General features: G+C 48.2%; 1 protein-coding gene across 4 annotated transcripts; it reads right to left on the bottom strand.

Moving 5' to 3' along the window:
• Positions 1–6,189: 6,189 nt before the first annotated feature.
• KLF15 (KLF transcription factor 15) lies at positions 6,190–22,188 on the bottom strand. 4 transcript variants are annotated; one of them, XM_074879009.1, is made up of 3 exons: positions 22,063–22,188; positions 14,275–15,382; positions 6,190–8,195 (listed from the first exon to the last, which is right to left on the bottom strand). In XM_074879009.1, exons 1-3 carry the CDS (start codon positions 22,085–22,087, stop codon positions 8,027–8,029), a joined length of 1,302 nt encoding a protein of 433 aa, XP_074735110.1. In that variant the 5' UTR covers positions 22,088–22,188; the 3' UTR covers positions 6,190–8,026. The 4 variants fall into 4 exon arrangements, with proteins under 4 accessions (XP_074735110.1, XP_074735111.1, XP_074735109.1 ...); XM_074879010.1 differs by lacking the exon at positions 22,063–22,188 and adding an exon at positions 19,816–20,162; XM_074879008.1 differs by lacking the exon at positions 22,063–22,188 and adding an exon at positions 16,503–16,683.
• Between the last annotated feature and the right edge of the window lie 260 nt (positions 22,189–22,448).

Here is a 22,448-nt window from a genome sequence, read left to right on the forward strand (position 1 = left end):
GCATCTATACGTCAGTGTGTACATGTCTCAAAATCACATCAAATGTTTAAGCTGTGATTAACACCTGGGGCTGAGAAGGAATTGGTACATCTGGGTTTGCTCTACAGCTCTGCCACAAGCTCCCCAAGAACTATTGGTTAAACAATTTAAATCCTTTTTCTGACATTGCACAATGAAGGCAACAACTACTCTTCAGAGGGCTTGAAGGGCTTAATTCCCCACTGGGAAGCATGTTCTGGTCCTCAGCTGGAACATGCTAGAGAAGTGCCAAATGTTATTATTAGTTTAGCACAGCTAATTTGTTACACTCAGATCAGCATGAAAATGCAAGAGAAAAGCGAGGAAGGTGGCTCCAGCTCTCCCTGGATTCATGGTCCTCCACCCACCAGGGATCTGTCACAGGGTATCAGGTAACTCGCATGAAGTCATCAGGACCAATTCTAATTTGCTTATCATTCCTTTAGGCATGACACAGATTGATTCACATTAAACTTTCATGGGTGTCACTGATCTCACACACAAGCCTGGATTATCTTCAAGGCAATGCCAGTGATACCAAGGGAGGGGTAAGTGCTGAGGCAACCGGGCAGTGCTTGAGGAGGGCTGTTGTGAGGTTCGGTGCTAAAGAAAATCCACGCTCCCTCACAGGCAAATGTGTTACTAATGTGTGTTTATTTATCAGTTGTTAGAATACCCTGTGAGGAGACTAAAGGTCCCAGGTAAATGTACACCCTCCAGTTGTGCCATTAATGCCTAGGGAGCAAGAGGGAGAGTTTACCAGCAAACTCGTCAGCTGTAACTAACTTGATTTTCTAAGGGAAGACAGTTTGTTTGTCACCCCACGCTCCCCTATGAGCCAAAGCTTCCCCAGGAGCATCTGCCACTTCCAGAAGGGACGAGCCCATACCAGAGCCCATTTCCCCATCAGCTGAGGCAGAGAGATCTCATTTACAGCAAGGGCATCCCACATCAGCCCTGCCCTGGGACGCCCACATCCACATCTCAGCTCCGTGGTGCCTCAGTGTTCTGGTCAGCCTTGAGACCCAGCGCAGCGGAGCTGAGGTCCAGCACAGGCGCCGGTCCGTGAGGCTGCTTGCTACGGCGCTGCTGCCGTCGGCACAGCCTGGGTGTTTTTCCAGCCACTCTGCCTGCAGGATGGCTGTTCTGACATAACGAAATTTCCAAGCCCTTTGGCCTCCCTGATGCATTATCTGTCACTAGGGACACCTGGTCTGAATGAATCTGGCTCCATCCAACTCTCTAAGGTCCAGGACATGTTGTCCATGGAAAAACAACACACACCAGAGAAACAAAAAGTGAGAGACTACCTGGCTGCCGTTTATAGACTTCTCAGAAAAAGCCAGCAGTCAACAGCCAAACTCGAACGTTCACGTCACTCCTTCGCTTATGGAAGGCGAGTTTACTAAATGCCTGGATGATTTTCAGCCCCATAGCCCAATCCCTGTATTTGCAACCATAATGTTGGAATAACTAACAGGGCTTAAGCTGGTGCCCGCTGGACTCAATAGGAGACACAGATGCCAGAGCCTTTTTTAGATACGAAACAGTATTTCTTTGTACCTTTCTTTTTGGGGGTTGCTGGACTCCTCCCTCAGTCACATGCAAAACAATTCCTGGATAGATGTTTCCACTAAAGATCTCAGAGTACCTTGTAATTATTGAGGTTCCCGGTATCTGGGTCATATGGATAAATAATATTTCTGCTTTGGGAAGTGGCCACTCCAAGAATGAGCTGCAGACTCAGGAGGAGAAAGCAGTACGCTCATACAAGGAAGGGTACCTGAGGGACCAGCAGCGAGCAATCCCAGCCCTTTCTCTTTATGACTGCCAACTGTCTGAGGCACGACCCTCTGACTATCATTCACTAAACCCCCTGTCATAAAACTGCTGTTGCCTCAGAGCACTGTGCACCGGCTGCTCTGACGCTGGCTGCTAGCTCAGACCACCCTCTTCCTGCACCACAAGCAGAGCCCTTTCTGCAAAAAGAGCCTGTCACTCTATTTGTGCTGGAAAAGACAGAACAGTGCCTGTTACACCGTAACTTGCTTCGGTTTCTGCTTCCCTTTCTCTGCTTCCTTCCACAAAACTATAGGCCACAATCACCTCAATTTTCTCTCCCTTTCAGGATGGTTATGAATCCGACGTGAGCAGGGGAAGAGTTACCAGATGTGCACCAGTGTGAGCAAGGAGAGAGCTGGCTTTCCCACAGTTACTTGTCATTCATGTATTTCACTCCCATTTTACCTAACGCCTCGGCTTGCTGCACTCAGCAGAGATGCAGACACTGCCCTCTGCTCGTGATGGCCAGAGACTTCTCAGTTGTTGCTCTGAACTGCAGGATGCTTGAATAGAGAGCTGGGGCTCAGTGAGATGCTGGCCAAGGTGTACATGCTCCATAGGGAAGGACAGGTGAGCTGATGAAAGCTCTCGGTGACAGACTTCTCCAAGCGCTAAGAGGTTCATCCAACCTTAGCTCTGTAGGAGATAAGTACTTACACAGGCTTTGAGGCAGCCTAACCACAAAACCATTAGAAAAGTGATACTCGGGTAGGGAACACGGCAAGAGATGAAGGATGTGCTCCAGCTCCAGCTGGGGGAAGACCCGCACTGAGCTGGCAGGGCAGATCGAAGCTCAGACCTGTAAAAGCTGAGAACTGAGAATCTACAAACCTTATGATACAGGATCATTTGACCAGAAGAGTCATTAAATCCCATCTCTCTAGCTGTATGCAAACATACACTACATGTTAAGACTAGAAGATTCTTCACAATATCCATTTTTCACACCACACACCTTCAAACACACCCCACCCCCCTGCAAAGAAAAAGCAAGAACAAACTAAAACCTGTGGGATAAGAGATTAAAAGCCACCAAAACACAGATGTCCCAGAAGAAACAAGCAAGGGAAGCCAAAGACCCACCAGGATCTGCAGTCCCTGCCTTAGCTGGGAAATTTTTCCCCTGGACAAGCCATGGTGGTCACTGTCCTTGGCTTTTGCTAAAGTCAGTGGGAGCTCAGCACAACTGTTCTTTAAAAGCAGTGTCTCTGCACAGCAAGCGAGCAAAGCATGGCAATTGCTGAACCAAGTAATGGGTTTCATAGATGCTGTCAAAAGGGGAGAAGGAAAATCCCAGCTGGCTCCAAACATCTTTCTCTGTGTGTTGGCAGGTCCTTGGTGTTGCTCCCTGATGGGGAGGGCAGGTCCGAGCTGAGAGCCTGTGGTACAGCACATCCAGGCTTACATAACCCAAGGGGCCCAGGGTAATCATTAACGCTGACTTATTGCCACGGGCTTTGTGCTGGAGTCACCTGGTTGTTTGGATTAAATGTGTAGTGCCCATTTAGACAAGGAGAAGGCTCCCGGCACAAGGATTTAAGTGGAAACAACCCCCTGGGGAGGGCGGGAAGCAGGGGACTGTTGCAAATATGGCAGGGTCTAAACACAAGAAGTCCTCCAGGGAGCCAAATTTGCCATCCTTTCATTACACCACCCTGTTCGATGGACTGGCTTGCTTTCCACAGGGGTGCAGCTCCCTGAGCTCCCCACAAACTGCCAGGGGAAAAAGCCCCCACATAACACAGATCAGGGGAGCAGGACCTTTCTTAGGGAGTTTGACCTTGGTGACTCCCAAGCGCAACACACCAGCAAGCGAGCTCGTGTTCCTCTCTCCTTGGCATCCTTTCCAAAAGCAGACGTTATCAGTGCAGCCTGACTTTATCTCATGCCCCGTCTTTACCTTTGCTTATCTGATGTCTCACTTACGTCTCCTATTACTCTTTGCCTTCCACAACCTGCTGTGCATTATTGACATGTGGTCTGTGCCACTGTCTGGGGCAAAGGAGATTTGGGACTTCTTGGTCCTGTTCCCATTTCCCCTCTGGATTGCTCTGTGGTTTCGGACACATCACTCCACGGGTCACAGAAGTCAGGTCACCTTACAGAAACAGCACTTCACACTTATTCCTTATACTTAGTTCTTACCTTGAGTACAACCTTCCCAGCTGATGGCTCCTCACCTCTCTCAACACTATTCCTCCACCACTAGCTCAGCTGAAGAGACTATAAACAGCCAGAAATTGCCAGTAAAACCCTTTAGGTTTTAGAACACAGAGATCTTGCAAGTGTTAGGAACCAGATCATGATCATTATGTGAAGGCTTTAACACTGCACACGTGTCCACTCACACCTCAGAAACCCAATTATAGATGTTTTAAGTCAATTAAACTTAGGCATACGTACAACAATGCCACGCTGTGCTTTGCTGTGCAGAGTTGCTGAAGCAGGGACATAATAAACTTATCTACAGTTGTGGCATCAAAGCACTTAAATATATATTTACCTTCAGGTGGGTAAAGAGTAATCAGGCTTAAGGCCACATTTTTCTCATGAATCAACAAGGCCCAGGCAGGCCAGTAATTCCACATAAAACAAACATCAAAATCTCTTCTGGAAATTTCTAATTTTTTGTGACAAACCTCTGAAAACGTCATTAATTTTCATGCAAAAATAACTCTCCTTTCACAGCAAACTCAGCTCTACTCTTTTGAGCAAAATGTTGCAACTTTTACATAAACGTAAATTTCCTTACAGGTATTAGCCAGAAAAACCCACACAATCCACACTCAGAAACTGTACTTAAAACAGAAAAAGGAAAAAATAAAAAGGATATAATAAGTGTTTCATGGAAAATATTCCAGGCTAAAACATAGCTTAGATCTTAGATTTCTGCACTGCTGTGCTCCAACAGCAGGTATTTTGCATTACTCCACTTCAGCTTTAAGTATTGCCTCTTGCAGAAAAATACCAACTTCTGCCCCGAGTGTCTTGCAGGGTGAATTGCCCAACGTTACAGCAATATCAGAACTCCAGATGAGATGGGGAGGAGACTGAGACGATGGTTAAAATAAAGCAGCTGGTTTAATGCATGATGTCAATAGGGTGAGAACAGAAGGGAATCGGAGCTCCTCTTGGTGCAGGCTTGCTAATTAAAGCATGTACGTGACTAGCACTCTTAAAACAGCTGTCCTTAGGACTCTGGTCTTCAGACTACATCTCAGGAGGTAACAACAACCTGGAGTGAACAGAACTTAGTCTGCCTCATCCCTCAGTCCTCTTGCTGGACTCATAGGGGTTCTCTAGGAAAAATTATCAGGGGTCTGGAGAGCCCTGACTCATCAGCTGGTGTTTTTTGGTGGCTGTTCTTCAGGGAGAGACTTTAATCCCGAAGTGCCCATTAGTCTCAGAGTGATTCTTGCTGGGAGAAGATCTGGACCCACTGCACCATAGAGACTCAGAAGTGATTTTAACACCAGTAATGTTGCTGGTTTCTTCTTCCAGTGGGGGCCAAGCAACCAAAAGCACAATGCGAGATGTCCCGGCTTGCAGATCACAGGAGCATCATGTTCATGCCCCTGTTGTTACAAGTGGGAAGCAATGGTTGTTGCAGAACAGAGCGTCTTCTCCTCAGGCCTGAGGCATGCTTCGTACCACAGATCCTTCACATCACTCTTTCAGACGTGGGATTTACAGAAGAGCCAGCTGAAGCGCCTTGGCACCAAGACCTCCGACGTGCCGAGCCTTTCTTTCACAATCTAATCCTGTGACTACTGGTCTTACTGCTTGCTTCTTCCATCCAAGGATCACACAAATATAAATTAAGTCCCACAGTATCACTGTGATGCATTATTATCCACATTTTACAAGAAAGGGAACTGTGGCACATGGCAATTGAGTCCTTTGTCCTGGGTCACAGAGTGAGTCACTGTCACAGTCTCGAGCAGACTCTGAAGCCCTTCCTCCTTCATACTAACTACTAGAGCTTGAATTTCCTCAAAACCTGCTTGCTCTAATTTATTAACCACAGTTTTACTACAGCTGCAGACCTGTTCCACAGCGGTCAGAAACCACAGAAGGCATTCGGGTCCCAGCGTGGCTGCCAGGTGAGACATGAGGGCTCCAGTGAAGGGAGAGTTGAAACATCTCACGCCTCCCAAGAACTCTGAGATGAGAAAAACTTCTGAAGACAACTTCAGATCTGTTCCATCATCTCCCTGTTACCCAGCACCTGAAAAGTTACATCCAGGTGAACCAAAATTTCAAATGCTAGTGTCCTGATTACAGAGCTGGCTACAAAGGAAATTAATCAGTAATAATTTCAAGAAGGGATTTAAAATTTCCATTTTCATTTTATTGTCAAAGTAAATATATTTTTATGAAGAACAAAAGAAAATATACAGAATTGTAACTTATGTACACTGGCTTTATAGGTATTTTTGTTTCCAATTTACACAAATTTTGATACGTTATTAAAAGATATTTTATATAGATATGCATCTATGTACAGTTTTATTTACATACATTCATAGGATGTGATATAAACCAGTCAATAGATGATAGTTCATTTATATTAATTTCTAGAGGACAAAAGGAATGCATTTGCTTTAGCTAGACCTGCTGTTCTTGCACAGCACGGGCTCCTGTTCTGCCTAGCACTAGAATTGCAGTTTCCTATTTCCCATTTTGCCAACAAAAAGACAAACAGATGCTGTCTGCGAATGGAAAGGAAATGCAACATCCATTATAAAATCGTTCCTAATTACTGAATTCTATTTTCTTCTAAAGCTTCTTACAATCGCCAGAGTTCAAATGGAAAAACAAAACAAGAAGAAAGACAAACAAAATCACTTGCCTGCTACCATCTGATTATTTGTTTAAATTCCCTTCTTAGCCAGCTACCACACAAATTTGTTTCTTTTGGCTACTGTTCTCACCCATTCGCCCACCCCAGCTGCACGGAGCTCTGACATGGCTGTCGGTAAGGAGAGGATTAGCACTGAAGATCACCCTTGGACAGAAGATCTCATGGTGCTGTCCCACCAGGCCTCCCACCCTCCCCTCAGTCCAGGTACATCCTACAGGACCCTGCCAGCCAGCAGACAAATGGAGACTGAGCTCCAACCAGCGAGGCCCAGGACCACCCAGCACCTCCGGGGCTGCCGCTCTGGGTTCTGATGACACAAGAGGACACAGGAGCAGAGACAGAAACGGAGCTCAGCCGTTTTCACAAATGGCTTTACACGCTAGACAACAGCTCTTCTGCTAAAGACAGTGGATGCTGCAAACCAGAGTCGAAGGAAAGCAGCGTTTCCTTCGATGCACAGGCATCCTCTCACCCCCCGGCAGCACAGGACAGAAGCATGCACACGGTACGCGCTCAGCCACACCAAAAGGCTCCACTCCAAGCCATTTCATCCAGCCTGAGCTCCCGGGTTTGCTTAGGGTATGCCTTTGCTTAAATATATATATGTATGTATGAATATATATACATAAATATTTATATATAGCCCTAGCCAAGGAAAAGGTAAATGCGAGCCGGAGAAGTCAGAGAGGCACAGAGCTGCATTCCAGCGCTCTCCATGCCTTGCCTCCCCCTGTCCCCAACTCCCACTGTTCCTCCTCCTATGGCCAGCCCCTACAAATCCTTGGCTCAGGCAACCCAAAAACAAAGGAGTTGTTTTCATTTCAAAAGGAATTTGCTGTTTCCAAACTGGACAAATAGAGCAGCTTAATAAAAACTCACAATGAATGGCCTGTACATGAGCAAAGCCCTTAGGAATGCCAGGGCTATAATTAACTAGCAGCAAGCAACTCTTACATTTTCCCGTGTAGCAGAAAACAGCTAAAAATAAAACACTGTAATTTCCAAAAGAAGCAGCAGCAAAGGAGGGAAAGATAGAAGGAAAAGGAAAATAACATCCTTAAAAAAAAAAAAAACCAAGAAAAAAAAACACAAAAAGGAAGAAGCATCCCCCTCCCTTGACCCAAAAAGAACTTCATTCTCAAATCATCTTTAAAGGACATGGGACACACAGTCATGGTGGTATCAAGTAACAGCATTGACTGTTCTGTGGAGACAAATAAATTATCACTAGAAATATAGTGAGCAAAGTGCTGTCATCAGCTGTTGTAGGATGGCTGGGCAGGAAGGGGAAAGCAGGACCAATCAGTTCACGGAGCGGACGGAGCGGTTGCTTCGTGGGAACCGATGCACCTTGACATGTTTGGACAAGTGGTCACTTCGAGCAAACTTCTTCTCACAGACAGGACACTGATAGGGTTTCACCCCCGAGTGGGAGCGCCTGTGCCGGGACAGCTCATCTGACCTGGAGAACCTGCAAGAGAAGAGAAGACTTCTCAGATAAATGCGTCTTTACATTGCTAAGTCTCTCGCAGTGGAAAAAAAAAGTCCCCTCAGGCTGCTGGGAGACTGCGCTTGTGGCAGAGCCCCAAGGTGCAAACAAAAAGGGACACACAACAGGGCTGGGCTGGTCTCAGCCTGCAGTCAGCAGCAGCAGTGATGGAAACACAATGAATGGAAGCACCGTTTGTACAAACCTTGCCCTAAACCCACTAACATGGGTACAGCTGAACTAAACCAGTGCTGCTCTTGATCCCTCTGCCAGTCCCCTTCAACCTCGCTCCTGCAAATCCAAGCACAGACCATTCTCACCCCACATCTGAGGCCACTCCAAGCTCCCACTGACAGGAGCACAACAGACATCCAGTAATTGCACCTAATTTGAGATGGACCCCAGATAACAGCCAGGTATAGCTACTCAGAAGCTACATGGCTTATCAGAGCCAGCTGAAAAATTGGCTTTTGTACGTGCTCCTGCAGGTTAAATAAAGAGTCATTAACATCTCAGTACCAGAGATGCTCAGCATTGTAACAGCTGAAATCCAGGTGGGCCCTGATGGCCATTAGCATAGTTACTTCATGGGTAAAACAAAATCAAGATTGAGCCTTTAATTACCAAAATTGTCTCCCAGAGTCATTACAATTTCAGATATTTCCCACCTTCCACCTCCACAGAAAAATCTCCAAACAGCCACTGTGAATCCCACAGGCTTTACTGAACTCAAATCAGCTAATCCTTTAGTCTTAACAGTGGGGCTGGATCTATTTCCAGCTTGGACCTGACTGGGAGCCACAGGGTTAATTAATAATGTCACACTAAAACAGCCCTGTCCAGATGGGTACAAAAAATTTGCTGCCTGACAAAGGGCAATTAAGTGTTTTGTTGCCAGAGCAGTAACAAAGAGCGGCACAGAAAGAGAGCTTACAAGAAATGGTATCAGCTGTTTATTTACAATAAATAAATGAAGTCATGGGCACTAGCTGAATAAATGGAGGAAAGAACATGTAGAAAAATGTGCCCTTCTGGAACAAAATATCACATCACCAACGGAGTGAATACGCCTTTATGAAAGGGGGAAAACAGGACCACTGGGCTCCTATGAATAAGTAAGTCCTTCAAGCAAAAACTATAAGTTTCCACATAAAGGTTTTAATTAGCTCTGATCTCCCACCACCAGTTGAGGAACAGGGCACAGGCACCGGAAAAGCTGAGAATGGTTTCCTCAGTTCCCACAGACCTTCGGCCCGGTGATGCTACGCAGAGAGCGTTCTGCAGCCAGCGCAAAGTAGATGCAGATGCTCGCTGTGGGTAAGATATGGCATGGACACACCTCTCGCAGGGGCGTTTCTAGGGGAGGTTCCTTCACTTGTTCTCTTGCTTTTCTGCCTTGTCCTTGCTTTGGTATCCCCATGGTGAAAGAGTCAATGCCCAAAAGGAACCACCTGCAGATGCTCTGATGGAGCCATCAACCTGTTCCTCGCCTGGGACACGCCTTCTTCGTAAAGGCTACAACAGGGGTTTCTCTTTGCCCCTAGTAGCTGCACATTTGCTTTCTGTAGCAGCCCTGCTCCTTCCAGCCATGGCTTCCCAGAACTACAGTCTGGACCTGGGCGCAGCAAGACCAGGGATTTCTCCCGAGTCCTTAGCAGTGAGCTCGTCCCACCACCACATCCCTGGAGGGATGCTCTTGTAGAACTATGGATGAGTGGGACTAAGCATCTTTCTGGCGAAGGCAAGATGTTGCCTGTGCAGACTGCCTCAGTGGGACTCAGCATGGGACAAGGAATGGCCCTGTTGCCAATAGTGGCAACCACATTTAGGAAAGAGAGGGAGCAGAGAGAAAGAAGTGCCTTTTCAAAGAGCTGTCATCTTATATACAGACTTATCACTCAGAGGAGGAGTAAAACCAGACATGGCTGGGTTGCCTTGTCCCATGTCCTTGGCCATTAAGGTCACCATCTGCAACAGAAGTGCAGCTGCACATGGCTAATCCTGCACAAGAGCTCTGCAAGTGCATTTCAATGGGGATTGCACGGATGGTGGGGGAGAAAGAGGCACATATCAGGAGTGAGAAGCTCTGCTCATACCCCAAGAGCTCAGATGAGTTCATCCGATAAAAATACACTCTGCCTCATAACTATGTCCTTAGCTGAAGAGGCAGGAATGTCGCAATACTGTTCCCCAGCAGTCACGGAAAGATCAACTTACAGAGCCCACAGAAATAAACCTCGAGCTGTCGATGTGTTTACAAAAAAACAACGCAAAGGTTAGGACAAGGAAGCCGGGAGGATCTGGTGGGCTGGCTTTGCAGTGAAAGGATATTTGCAGCACGTTCTAGCACTAAGATCACCCCAAGAACACTGCAAATAATCCCCTGTGGAATGCCAAATTCAAACAAAAACAAGGTACCCCCCCAAGGAACACCCCGCTATCCCAAGTCACTGCTATTTCTAGAAGGATCCCTCCTTCAAAAGAAAGGTGGAGTGATCTGGGCAATCCCACAGCAACTAGAAGACTCTCCTTCATCCTTTTATCTGCTAGGACCCCAAAGGGCCTGTAACTACATCTCCTTTGCAGACAAATCCTAGAGCTCCCTGATGTGTAGGATGTGTCCTGTGTCTCCTGGCCAAACGGGGACATCGCTGTGTGGCTCACAGGGCAAGAAAGAGCAATAGCTTCAGCCTAGTCCTCCATGGCCCCTGCCACGGCCACCAGCCATTGAGGCTGACCCAGGCTGTACCTCTCCTCCACAGTGGAGGCTCTGGATTCGCCTTGTCCATCCCCAAAGCACCTCTCCGGTAAACCTGCGCTCCTCCTGCGCACCTGCAAACCCCTCCGCACAGCGCCAGCAAAAAAGGCCACTGCGAGATGCCTGCCCCGACCTGTCCTATGCATGGTCCTCCCCACGCTCGCCCGGTCCCATACATGCTCCCAGCCACATGCATCACAAGCCTTTAAGCCCTCCCTCCCAAACCAGGCCGAGCTTGCCACCTGCAGAGCCGGCTGCAGGGAAGCACCTCCAGCCCAACGATGCGTCAGGGCATTTAAACCCGACTGCCTAATCCTCCCAGACCTCACAACAACTGCAGCTTTCTGGGCTACTGCGCCAGGGGAGGGGAAAGCCAGCCTTCTCCTGCTCCATGCCGTAACACAGCTGCTGGGGACCGGCCCCCACTGCAGCTCAGCTTTTGGGTCGGGGCTGTCTCAGGAGCAGCACTAACCAGAGGCTGCCATGTGCCAAAGGTATAAGCTGGTGTGACACGGATCAGCGCGCTGACCGGTACAGCAGGGTATTGAACGCAACGGGTCACCGGCTGCTTATGAACGTCTCTCCACAGCCTGACGAAAACAGCTCTTGCCCCGTGGCAAGGAAGGGCACAAGCAAGAAGGGTTCAGCCTCTCCAGCGATGTGCTTGGGGCTCTCCAGCTGTCCTAGGGGTTAGCAAAGGGTTTGCTGTGTACTCACCCCTCCCTTGGTGCATTTAAAGCGTACAACTTCACCATAGCAAGGCTGTCCTGAGAGCTGGGAAAGCTTTAACTCCCTTACAGCTGAGCCACCTTGTGCTAGGCAACACTTTGTTTTGGTTTTGAAATTACTATCTTCAGTGAGGTCATATCTGAAGTGTCTTTGGTGAAAAAATAAATACACAAGCACAAGAATGCAGGGAAAGGAGGAGGAAAGCAGAGCCCAGCAGTGTTTAGTGCTTAAATTCATGTGAGATGATATAAAACTGAGAGCAAACAGAGAGACCAGATGCATTTGACTTCAGTCATGTGAGATCACAGCTCTCGCTGAACTTCTGGAAAAGGTAAACATGCTTTATTGATGGAAGGGGACCGAGTAATCCAGTGCCCAATTGGGTCTGGCCTTTGACGTAGGAGCAGCGCGTAGGGGATGTGCAGGAATCTCAGGCTGGTGCTAAGGATTGCTGGGAGTGCAGGAAGCAGCTCCCCAAGCACTGCCTCTGCTTCTGGCTATAAACCTGCCCCCTCAGAGTAGAGCCCTTCCAAAGTTTAGGGGTGCTGAGGATTGGGGTACCAGACTGGGCTGTGATATGCAGAGTCTGAAAAGCCCTTCCAGCAGCTCTTTGCTGACAACACAGCCAAGGTGATTAATTTCCCTTCCCTGTTGGGCTCCTCATCTTTAAAAAGTTGTGGCTGGCTGAGAGTGAAAGTTCAGGGTGCTCCCAGTTGCGGACCTGCACTTCTCTTGGCCCACCTTACGCCTGCATCCTGCTTTTGATCCACACCATTCCCTGTAACGCTGGGAGAAGGCAGGCACCCTGGTGTAAATTCAGTCTCCATCCCTTACCACTTAATATTTAATGTTCCCCTTGGATTTGCAGCCTGGGAAACACCAGCTCTGTAATAAGACAGAGATGGAGAAAGTCACCACCCACAGGCAACACTTCAGGCTCCAGATCTTGAGCCACCAGAGTCACTGGGAGCGTCACTGTAAATCTCAGTATGGATCAGACAAACCCTCACGTGCCACATGCATTTGTCACAAAAATGAGAGTTTTGCTCCCATCCCAGCGCGAGGAAAGCCAACACGACACCCACAGGCACGTTCACAGGCTGGAGGCACATCTGCTGCCTGGGCGCTTGTGCTCTGGCAACCATATAAAAAGGAGCGAGTGCCTCTACTGCAGGTCAGGAGCAAACTAGCCTGCGGCTTACGGGAACTATCAGCTAAATAACACGGCTTTAATTTCAGCGCATCCTGAAATTCAGCCACTGAGCTCGGCTCATGAGAAGTGCCACCAGTACAAAAGGAAAGAAAATCACCACCAGTTTGTAGAGCCACCATAAACTGAAACGGGGAAGAAAATCACCACAGAAATTGATTGCATTGATCTCCTCAGTCCTTCCAAGAGGCAAACTTCAAACTGGTCCAGGTGGGGAGCAGAGGATTCAGCCCCATTCTGACCTTTTCCCTCAAACCAATCCAGCCATCTCTAACTGCTGCATGTCTCACATACTTGCATTTTTACACAACCCTCTCCTGTTACTTTTTACCTCATCTGTTCCCCATGATCACAACCCATTTCCTCATTAGACATTGCTCGCTGAAGCTCTGCAGGATATTCTTTGAAAGAAATCCAGTTTAATTTCATTTAAGAGAGTCAACATTTTGTTTTCTCCCATCATAATTTGTGGTGCTGTATGTTAACACTTGCCAGCAGGCAGGCGAGTAATACAGCTAATTGGAAAGAGGAAGGAAGGCTTCCATCCAAATTTGCTTAAAATAAAAAGCTGATTTTTTTAACAGAGTTTTAATTTTTCAACTAGTATTAAAAATAAAAAAAAATAAAATCAAGAGATACCCTCTGTGAAATGTTTTGTTCAGTAAAACCTGCAATCTTTCATTCAAGCAATGCTTAACTCCACCTCAGCCTTCTGGTTATGTTGTTATATCTGACAGCTTTTTGCAACTTTGAGTGGCACCCACGCATTTTTCTGAATCAACGCAGAGAATAAAACCCAGAGCACGCTGGAGTGTCACTGCCAGCATTTTCAGGAGTGGGATGAAGTGCATTTTCTATGGAACTGTACAGAATACTGCTGCTTTTAACCACACTCACTTATCAGAGCCCTCCAGCGATCACGTTCAGCCCCACGCAGTTGGAGCCACACACAGTGTCTCTGCCCTAAACCCTCCAGTTCCCTCACAGCCCTCAGCTGGTACCAGCCAAGCATCTGCTGCAACTGGTGTGTTGCAACCAGACCGATGTGAACACAAGGTATTGCCTGCAGTAACAAGCTTAATCTGACCCTCTTGGAATGAAATACAAACTACAATGGACTACTTTTATTTTTTTAAGACACTTAAACAGCTGATGCCAGCAGGTGATGCTCTGCTATTTAATTTATCAAAGCCCCTGGATTACCTAACAGGAAGAAAAAAGGTCTTAATTCTCAAACCAACCGAACAAGTTTTGGGAGCAGAAACAGTTTATAAATCAGAGTGCAAGCCTACTTGCTCAGTAAGTTAGGTCAAGGGAGCAAAAAGGAGACAGGGGATTGGACAGTGCTGCACCCCAATACTAACCTCCATCCGCAACCCGGCCACGTGCATGCAAAAGGCTTTTCTCCCGTATGCCTCCTCAGGTGGGCTTTCAAATGGCTGCTTTTCGTGTACATCTTGGTACACCCAGGAAAAGAACATTTGTGCATTTTAATGAGTTCTGCTGCGGGGTTCTTTTGAAATTTCTGACCCATGATGATTCCTGTCTGACCCTGGATCATGCCTCCTGGCCCAATTGGCTTGGCAGCGATGGGGACAGGAGCAATACGGACAAATTTAGAGGGCAAGTTCAAATTGGACGACTGAACTATCTGAGGCACAAGGGCAAATGTCTGTCCTTGGATGTTGACTAGGAGCTGTGCAATTTTAATGTTCTCTTGTGCTGGTCCTTGGGAACTGGGGCTCGTGTTGGACTCCTGTTTGATCTGTACAGGCTGAATTTGGAGCATAACCGGTATCCCATTCTCCAGGGACATTCCTCCATTTGAAGCTTGGCCACCTTCCGTTGAGCTGCTCAACTGTTCATTTTTACTCTCTTTTAAACTAGCGCTGGGTAACATATGGTCTTTTTGCTGTAGCGAAGCAACAGAAACTTGGCTGCAAGCTCTCAAGTCCTTGGTCTCACTTTTAGGTCTTTCTTTGAGCTCCAACTCCATGTTCTCCTCCAGAAACTCCTCAATTTCCTCAAGCGTGGGCTGAAATGGTCCTGAGTCTTCCATATCCACAGCAAATTCCGGCAACCTAAAGTACTCCTCTTTCACTATCGGCTGAAGTCTCCTTTTGTCCCACCATGACGCAGCGGTGTTCCCCAAAGACGCCTGGGACAATAAGTAGTCTAAGATACTGTCCTGACTTTCTGCACTGGACGTGCTTCCATAGCTGGAGCTGAGAACCTGGGAGTCAGGGCTGGAACAAGAACAAAAGCTGGACGAGTCGCTGTCATCTTCCGACAGGGGAGAGGGCAGCATTTGGTAGGACCTCACCCCTGCTGTCATGTCCCCAAAGTATCCAAAAGAAGATCTTGTAGATGAAAAGGATTCATCAGTAGGCAGCAAGTGATCCACCATTCCTGGGCGATCTCTTATGGATATCCCAACAGCATATACCAGGCGGCGAAAGTTCAGGTGAGAGCCTGAGTGTAGGAAAACAAAACAGCAACAGTCAGAAGTTGGTTTAATCATTTATCTCCATGAACTAAGGCTCGTAAAGCCCTCTAGCTCACAGGAAAGTCCAAAGCATTCAGTCTCACTGAGTACACATGCTGCTACACGCTTTGATACGTCTGTACCACCCCCTAAGGACTGTCAGGGCCAAAGCATTCTGCAGGATTGCACCACGTATTTGCAAAAGAATTCTTTCAGAAATCATTTCCCAACTGTGCGCGCTCTAGATTTACAGCTCTCTTCCAAAATATTACTGGCAAGGGAAAATAAATTATGGGCTTTCACCTAACAGTGGAACCTAGAGCCAAAGAAGGGAATGGGAAGAAAAAACAAAGCATTGAAATTTTTACCACCCAAAAAAACAAATAAAAAGTTTACTGCTGGTGGCCATCAAACACAAATCCTTTCCTTATCTTGTAGCTTTCCACCAACCTTATTTTTAACTTCCTCAGTTCCACAAATATAGGCTAATCAGCATAATGCAAGCATCAATCTGTCAGGAGCCAAAAATATTTACTGTGCTTCAGCATTTACTAGGCGGATTTTCCCCTCCAGATGTAATGAATCAGTGTGCCAACGTCATCATCACCTGCACTGCCCTTAATAAGGCTGGCACTGCACTGAGCTAATTACCATGTCCTGGCAAGCCAGCTGGTGGCTGGTTTCACCTCATCACTCCATACTCCTCTCTCTCCTGGTAGGGAGGTCGAGGTGATCTGAACCCCATGCCAGTCGCTAAACTGGGAGGGCTCGTTCGGACCCCCAGCATCTCAACCTGCCGTGACTCACGGCTGCGCTCCCGGTTTCCCCCCCCACTCCGCATCGAGGCAGCGAGCGGGCAGCATCCTGCAAGCCCCTACTCACGTGAGCCATAATCCTGCTGCAACCCCACAGAGGCACAAGGGCAAAATCCATCCTTCCTAGCGCAGCCCACCGCAACGCTCGCCAACAGTGGCGACCGGCCTGTGCCTTCCCAGTTAAGCCAAGCAAACTTTCTATAAAGGTTTCTGGGGAGAGGAAGGCAGGAGGGGCATCTGCGTATTTGTTTTCTTTTTTTCCCCCCCAGAGGAAAAAAAATAAATTGCTTACGGACAGAGACTATGCCTCTTAGAGAGCAAACAGAGACCTCTGGACGGCGCGAACACTGGCCCTCAGTTATGCGCTCAAGGTGACTGATTGAAAACAGAGCTGTGTATGTGCATAATAAAACAACTCTTTCTGTGGAAGGTATGTGGACTGCAGAGATAGAAGTCATTTGATCAGCCTATGAGGTTTTGTGTGTGTGTGAATTAGGAGGCATGTGATCCAGCGCGAAGGAAATGCCAGTCAATCTTGTTACACGCTGTCATTTTCCACAGGCTCTGCTGCTGCGCTTTGGACGCTTTGCCATGAATAGTCAATAGCTCCCAGTTTTGTGCAGGGAATGAGATGGTTGTTAACTGCTATTGCAGAGCATCCTTGCTGCCTGATCTCCAAAATTTGCCCTGCCTTTGCCTTCTCTGGAGAAAAATCAAAAAGGCATCTATGTGCTCAGTGCTGCGGCAAATACAGAGCGAGATATTTCACACAACAGCCTTAAAGAGCTCCATCCCATTGGCAGCATCTATTAATATTTCACAGGAAACAGGGGGGGGAAAAAACCCCATATTTCTTAAAGATACAGCTTCCTTCTTCATACGCACATGGAGGAAGTAGGGGCAGGTTGAAAGACAGACTTAAAAGTAAGATTGCACGTTCTCCTGGTATGCGTGGCCTGTCAGTCAGCTATGCCTCTGAACCGATAATGAAATACCCACATGTGCCAAACATGAGGAAGTTCAAACAGAGGTTAGTGGCTCTGTTTTGTGACCTTAGCCTATAATCATTTCTTATAGTAAAAGTGAAGAGTCAGAAGAGCTGAACTATTTCTAACACACAGGACTTTTTTTTTTTTAAATCTCTGCGTTGACGAAAAGTTCCTCCAGCAGAAGTCCCAGTGCTGAGCTAAGCCCCAGTTTTGTAATTGAACACACAATCTGCTTCCGAGAAGTTTGTATCGGCTTCCAGTAAGAATTCACCCAAGCAGCTTGTTTCTATCTTGCACTAAAAACTGGTTATTGCCTTGTGAAATGTGGGGCAGAAAGGAGGACTTGCCCTCAGACAGTTTCTGATCCTCCCTCCTATGTCTGCATTGTTCCAGCTTGAACTTCTGAAGAATGGTGCTGTGAGTGAAATCTGGACTGCAACGTGGTTTTTTTCTAAGAAAACCTGGCATGCTCCGTGTGCAGAGAAAGAGCAAGCACCAAAAGCGGTTGGTAAAGTTATTTTTTAAAAAAATAAAAAGTTCAAGTTTTCTTTAAATGCCTGTGAGAACTAGGAAGCCACAGATCAAAATACCCATATACTTCACTGGGAGTAGAACTAAACCCTAACTTGAATAAGGGCTTAAAGGAGGCAGGGGGGGGGGGGGGGGGGGGGGGGAACCCAACAAACCCCTAGCAACTGCTGTGAGCAATGTCCCTCAGCAGAAAACAGCCAGCACACTTATTTCCCCGTCTCTTTTGACAAGGAGCAATGTCACTTGGTGTAACCAGAGCCCTTTCAACAAGAGCGGGGACTGTCACAGGCAAATGCATCCAGGCACATTACAGGCCACATCTGCTTTCTGTGCACTCTCAAAACTTGCAGAGCAGCCAAGAAGATTTTGGGGAATGCCTGGAATGCAGGATTGGGCCCGGGTTATATTTTATCCTAAAGGCCAGACCAACAACCAAAAGGCTTTCATCGCTACTTTGCCTGAAGACACAGCCAAAACCAGAAGATTAAAAAACAAAACCAAAAAAAGCCAGAGCTGCGCAAGCTATGAAAATTAATGATGCTGTTCACATAAAAGCACTTTCATCTCTCGGAGCCCTGAAAACACGTTAGAAATGTAAGCACCTACAGAGGGACCTCAGCGCCTGAGCCACTGAAAACCAGCCACTTCTGGAGTGAAATACAGCAGCTGTTCAACAGCACACAGCAGCACCACGGTCTCCAACTTTTAAGAGTTCCCTGGGTTGTTATGATGTCCTTTCTGCCAGAAACATGTTGTTCTGTTTAAAACCTGTCCGTCTAATCGCCAGCTTAAAAAAAAAAAAAAAAAAAAAAAGACAAAACTTCCCCCCCCAAAAAAACAGAGAAGGCATATTCTGACTCAGAGTAACATTAACATTTTAAGTCCTAGGAACTTGCTGAACCACGGGGATGTATTTCCCAGCCTGTCATTTCTGGACGGTCAGTCCAGCACAACTGATCACACATATGGGCTCAGATACACTGACAGTCAGTTCCTATGTACCCTGCTACAGCTTTTTCTAGTTTAGGACTAATCTCTTTAGGGTTTTCTCTTGTTCCCTAGAAGATTTTAAATCTGTTCAGGCTGACTGCTGCTCCACAGACAGAGCCATAAACCAGGCAGGGAACCAGGCCCAGCATTTCTAAGAAATTAAAATAGAAATGCACGGGGTAAAAACAAACTTTAAAAAAATTATTTAAAAAAAAAAAAAAAAAGCCAAGAGCCAGGAGGAAAACCAATTGCTCTCATTCCTTCTGCAAGGTGGCTGCGTGCTCCCCAGCCACAGCGGGCAAAGGGGGGTTGTTTAGGGTCTCCCCATTTTTTTTTTCCAAACCTACCGCCTCTAGGAAATTGCACAAACGTTCCCAAAGCCTTATTTTCTGGAAATTATTCCCCCCCCCATCCCCAAACTCTGGCTTCCACAAGAGGAAGCACTTCATCTCCCCCCCCCCAGAGAGCCGCCCCCGCTGCCTCCTGCACCCCGGGAGCCCCGGAATAACGCCCGGCATCAGCGAAAGCGGCCGGAGGGGGGGGACACACACACACAGCAACTCCCACCCAGCACAAGCACTGCCAGGTTTCCACGGCTGCAAAGCATTTGCTTGTTTGTTTTTCGGTTTGTGGCTTTTTTGTTTAGCTTTAGGATTTTTTTAAATTATTATTTATTTAAATTGTTTTCCTGCTCCCTCCATCCCTTTTCAGGAGGCTTTGGGGGTCCCAGCTCCCCCCACCCCACCCCCCCCCCGGCGTTGTTCCCTTGTCGCCATGACCGGGAGTAACATATTCCCCCCCCCCCCCCCCCCCCCCCCCGCCTGCCACGGCACAGCTCCAGCCTCAAAACAGCCCCCCCCACACCCCTGGCTGTAGCCCGGCCCCCCCTGCTACACCGCCGGGGGGGGACTTAACCTTCCACCCCCCCCTCTCCGTGACCGGGGAGCAGCGGCACAAACACCACCAACATCACCACCACCACCCACCCCCCCACTCCCCGCGGTGCTGCGGCAACGGGGCGCAGGGGCACCGCTGGCGGGACGCGCACCCGCGCAAACCTCCGCGCAAACCTCCGCGCCCCTCGCACACCCTTACCTGAACTCCTCTGCAAGCCGGGGAGGGGTGGGGGGTGGAGAGTGGTGGGGAGGGAAAATGCCAAGAACGATCAGAAGAACGCAAAAACAACAATGAAAATGAAAAAATAAAAAACCCCCACCAAACCACAAAAATAAGAATAAAAAGCGAAAATGCTTCTCGAAATAATAAAAAACGACAAACGCGGAATTGCGAGGAGAAGCCCGAAAGGCAGCCGAGCCCACGCCAAGCAGCAGGAGCCCGGCGGCGCGCAGGGAGCGCGGAGCGGCGCGGGCGGGCGCAGCTCCCCCGGGAGGCGGCGGGTGCGCGGCTGCGGAGCGCGGCCCCGCTCCCGTAGTACTATATCCCCCTCACATGACGGGCGCCCGGCGGCGGCGGGGGAGGCCGGGGAGAGGCTCGACCGAGCCCGCCGTCCCCATTGGCCCCGCCGCGGCGGGGGCCGGCCCGACACCGGCCTCAATGGGAGCCGCGGCCCGGCCCCCGGGGCGGTACCGGGAGGGGCAGCGCCTGGGCGAGCCCCCGGGGGTGTGCGGGGCCCTGGGAGATCCACGGGGGACGGGGCGGGGGAGATGGGGTGCAAGTCCCGCGCCCTCTCCCTGCTGCACCCCCCGCCCCTTCCCTGCCTGCCTGCAGGAGCCCGAGGGGGTCATCCCCAGCATGCCAGAAACCGGTGGATTTTGGGGTCCCCCCCAGTGTTATTACAACTTTTTCATATAACTACACTAATTTATACACACACACACACACACACTACAGTCACGCGATGTTCAGGATCCGTGTTTCACCCCCGCAAAGGTGCAGCCCGCCTGAGGAAGCCTGCAGAGCTGCAGCAGCAGTCAGTTTTTCCACCCAATTCAGTGGGGTTTTTTTTTTCAAATTCAGGTTTTCATTTTTCAGATCCTCGGGAAGGTGCAGCCCAGGATACCAGAACGCAGCCTTGTGCCAACAGGTCTGTGCACAGTTTGAGGGCCACGTGGACCATCCCCACTCTGCCACTGTGGTCTCACCATCCTGCAGGAAAAATGAAGAATTACCCTCATTTTATGACTCTGTGGGGAAACTGAGGCACAGAGGGTCAAACCATCTATGGCAGAACCAAGCTGTGGTCTCTTCTCTTTTCAACCCCAGCTCAGTGCCTTAAACTGGCAAAAATATCCTCTGCCCGTGCTGCTTCAGAACTGCCAGTAACACGTTTCACGGTTTGGCAAACCAGTCTCTTCCCAAGAGGACATTCAGCCTTGACAAGTGTTGGCAGCCGCAGCCCCGCAGCCCTCAGAGGTGACCCCAGGGACGCTGCCTCACCCCGGTGGGTATCTCCAAAGGTCCCTGGGGTGCCCAGGGCTCTGCTCTCATGCGCAGACCTCGCTCTTCCTCTCCATGTTATCCCAATGAATAATGCATGAATACACACTCATCAAATTCCTAGATACTATATTTATACAGATACATCAGGGCCAACTTCTGCATTAGTGTAACTCCACTGATGTAAAAAGCATTACATTGGTAAAAACACCAGCCTTAAGTATTTTTACCGAAAATAGATTTTTGGCAAACCTTGCTTTACTGTTTTCCCTCAATCAAAATCCCTTTGTTCCCTGAGCAGCTGACGTTTAGCTTGATGCAATGCAAAGGGCATGAGGTTTAGACACAGCTAGAATCCCAAGCCCACAAGACTGGGCTGAAATGGATTTTGGATTGTTGGCTGTACAGATAGGAAATGGTGTTTATTATTGTGAAAACAACCAAAAGTTACAATCTTAATTTTATCATTATTAAAACCTACACATGCATTGAGACACATTAGAGGTTTCTCTAAATTTTGTTTTTCCACATGCAAAAGACTATTTATGTTTTAGTTACGATAGTTCTCGACTTTCTCTAAATTGCTGGAGAGGCAGTGAAACCCCATATTTACCTTACATGGAAACAAAATTGTGTGTGTCCCAGTTCTGCTTCTCAAGTTTTATCCATTTTACTAGGCCCACAACCCTTCCGCTTCCCTAAAAGTACCGCTCAAGGCTGGGTGCGTTGCCCACTACGCAGCTAGAGGACTGCGCCGTTAGCTGTGGCTGAAGCTAGCGATAGGATGATGAGATGTTTTCAGTGAGCTCCAGCAAACCCAAACACGTGCTGCTGCTGGCGGAGGTGCCCAGCCACCTTCCCTTGAGTCCTTGTGCGGCTGCGCGCTGCGATGGAGGAGGGATCCGATGCTTTTTTGCATCTGAAGAACCCTACAGAGCATCTTACCCATTCCAGATAAGGCAACAGTCATCACTGTGAGGTGAAAAGCAATGGAAATAATCAGACAAGTGCAATTAAGGCTTCTGTATTTCTCCCTAAGATTTCACTGGAAAAAAAATATTAAAAACGTAGGCATGCAGCACACGCTGCCTGGGAAGCGAGTCCAGAGCATCCGAGACGAAGCCCTGATCTGAGCTCACTCACGCACCGTGTGACAAATTCTGGATGCGCCAAACTTGTTTGTGTATGTCCAGATCCCCTTTGCCGTGCGCATGGGATCAGCTGGGCTGGGAAACTGCAGCCAAGCCCTTGTGCATATGTTCAGTGACTGTGCTTTAGGCATTTCTGGGCATCCAGTGCTCTTGTAGAAATTACTGCCCTGACCAGGCTGT

This window comes from Strix uralensis, chromosome 10 (genome assembly GCF_047716275.1).
Source record: "Strix uralensis isolate ZFMK-TIS-50842 chromosome 10, bStrUra1, whole genome shotgun sequence".
Classification (NCBI taxonomy): domain Eukaryota; kingdom Metazoa; phylum Chordata; class Aves; order Strigiformes; family Strigidae; genus Strix; species Strix uralensis.

Coding starts and splice junctions, on each gene's coding strand:
- KLF15 (XM_074879008.1), bottom strand. CDS start 16,668: ATGACTTCTATCTCTGCAGTCCACATACCTTCCACAGAAAGAGTTGTT. Junction 15,383..16,502: donor AAGAGGCATAGTCTCTGTCC/GTAAGCAATTTA, acceptor TCCTACACTCAG/GCTCTCACCTGAACTTTCGC. Junction 8,196..14,274: donor TGGCCGGGTTGCGGATGGAG/GTTAGTATTGGG, acceptor CTTCTCTTGCAG/GTTCTCCAGGTCAGATGAGC.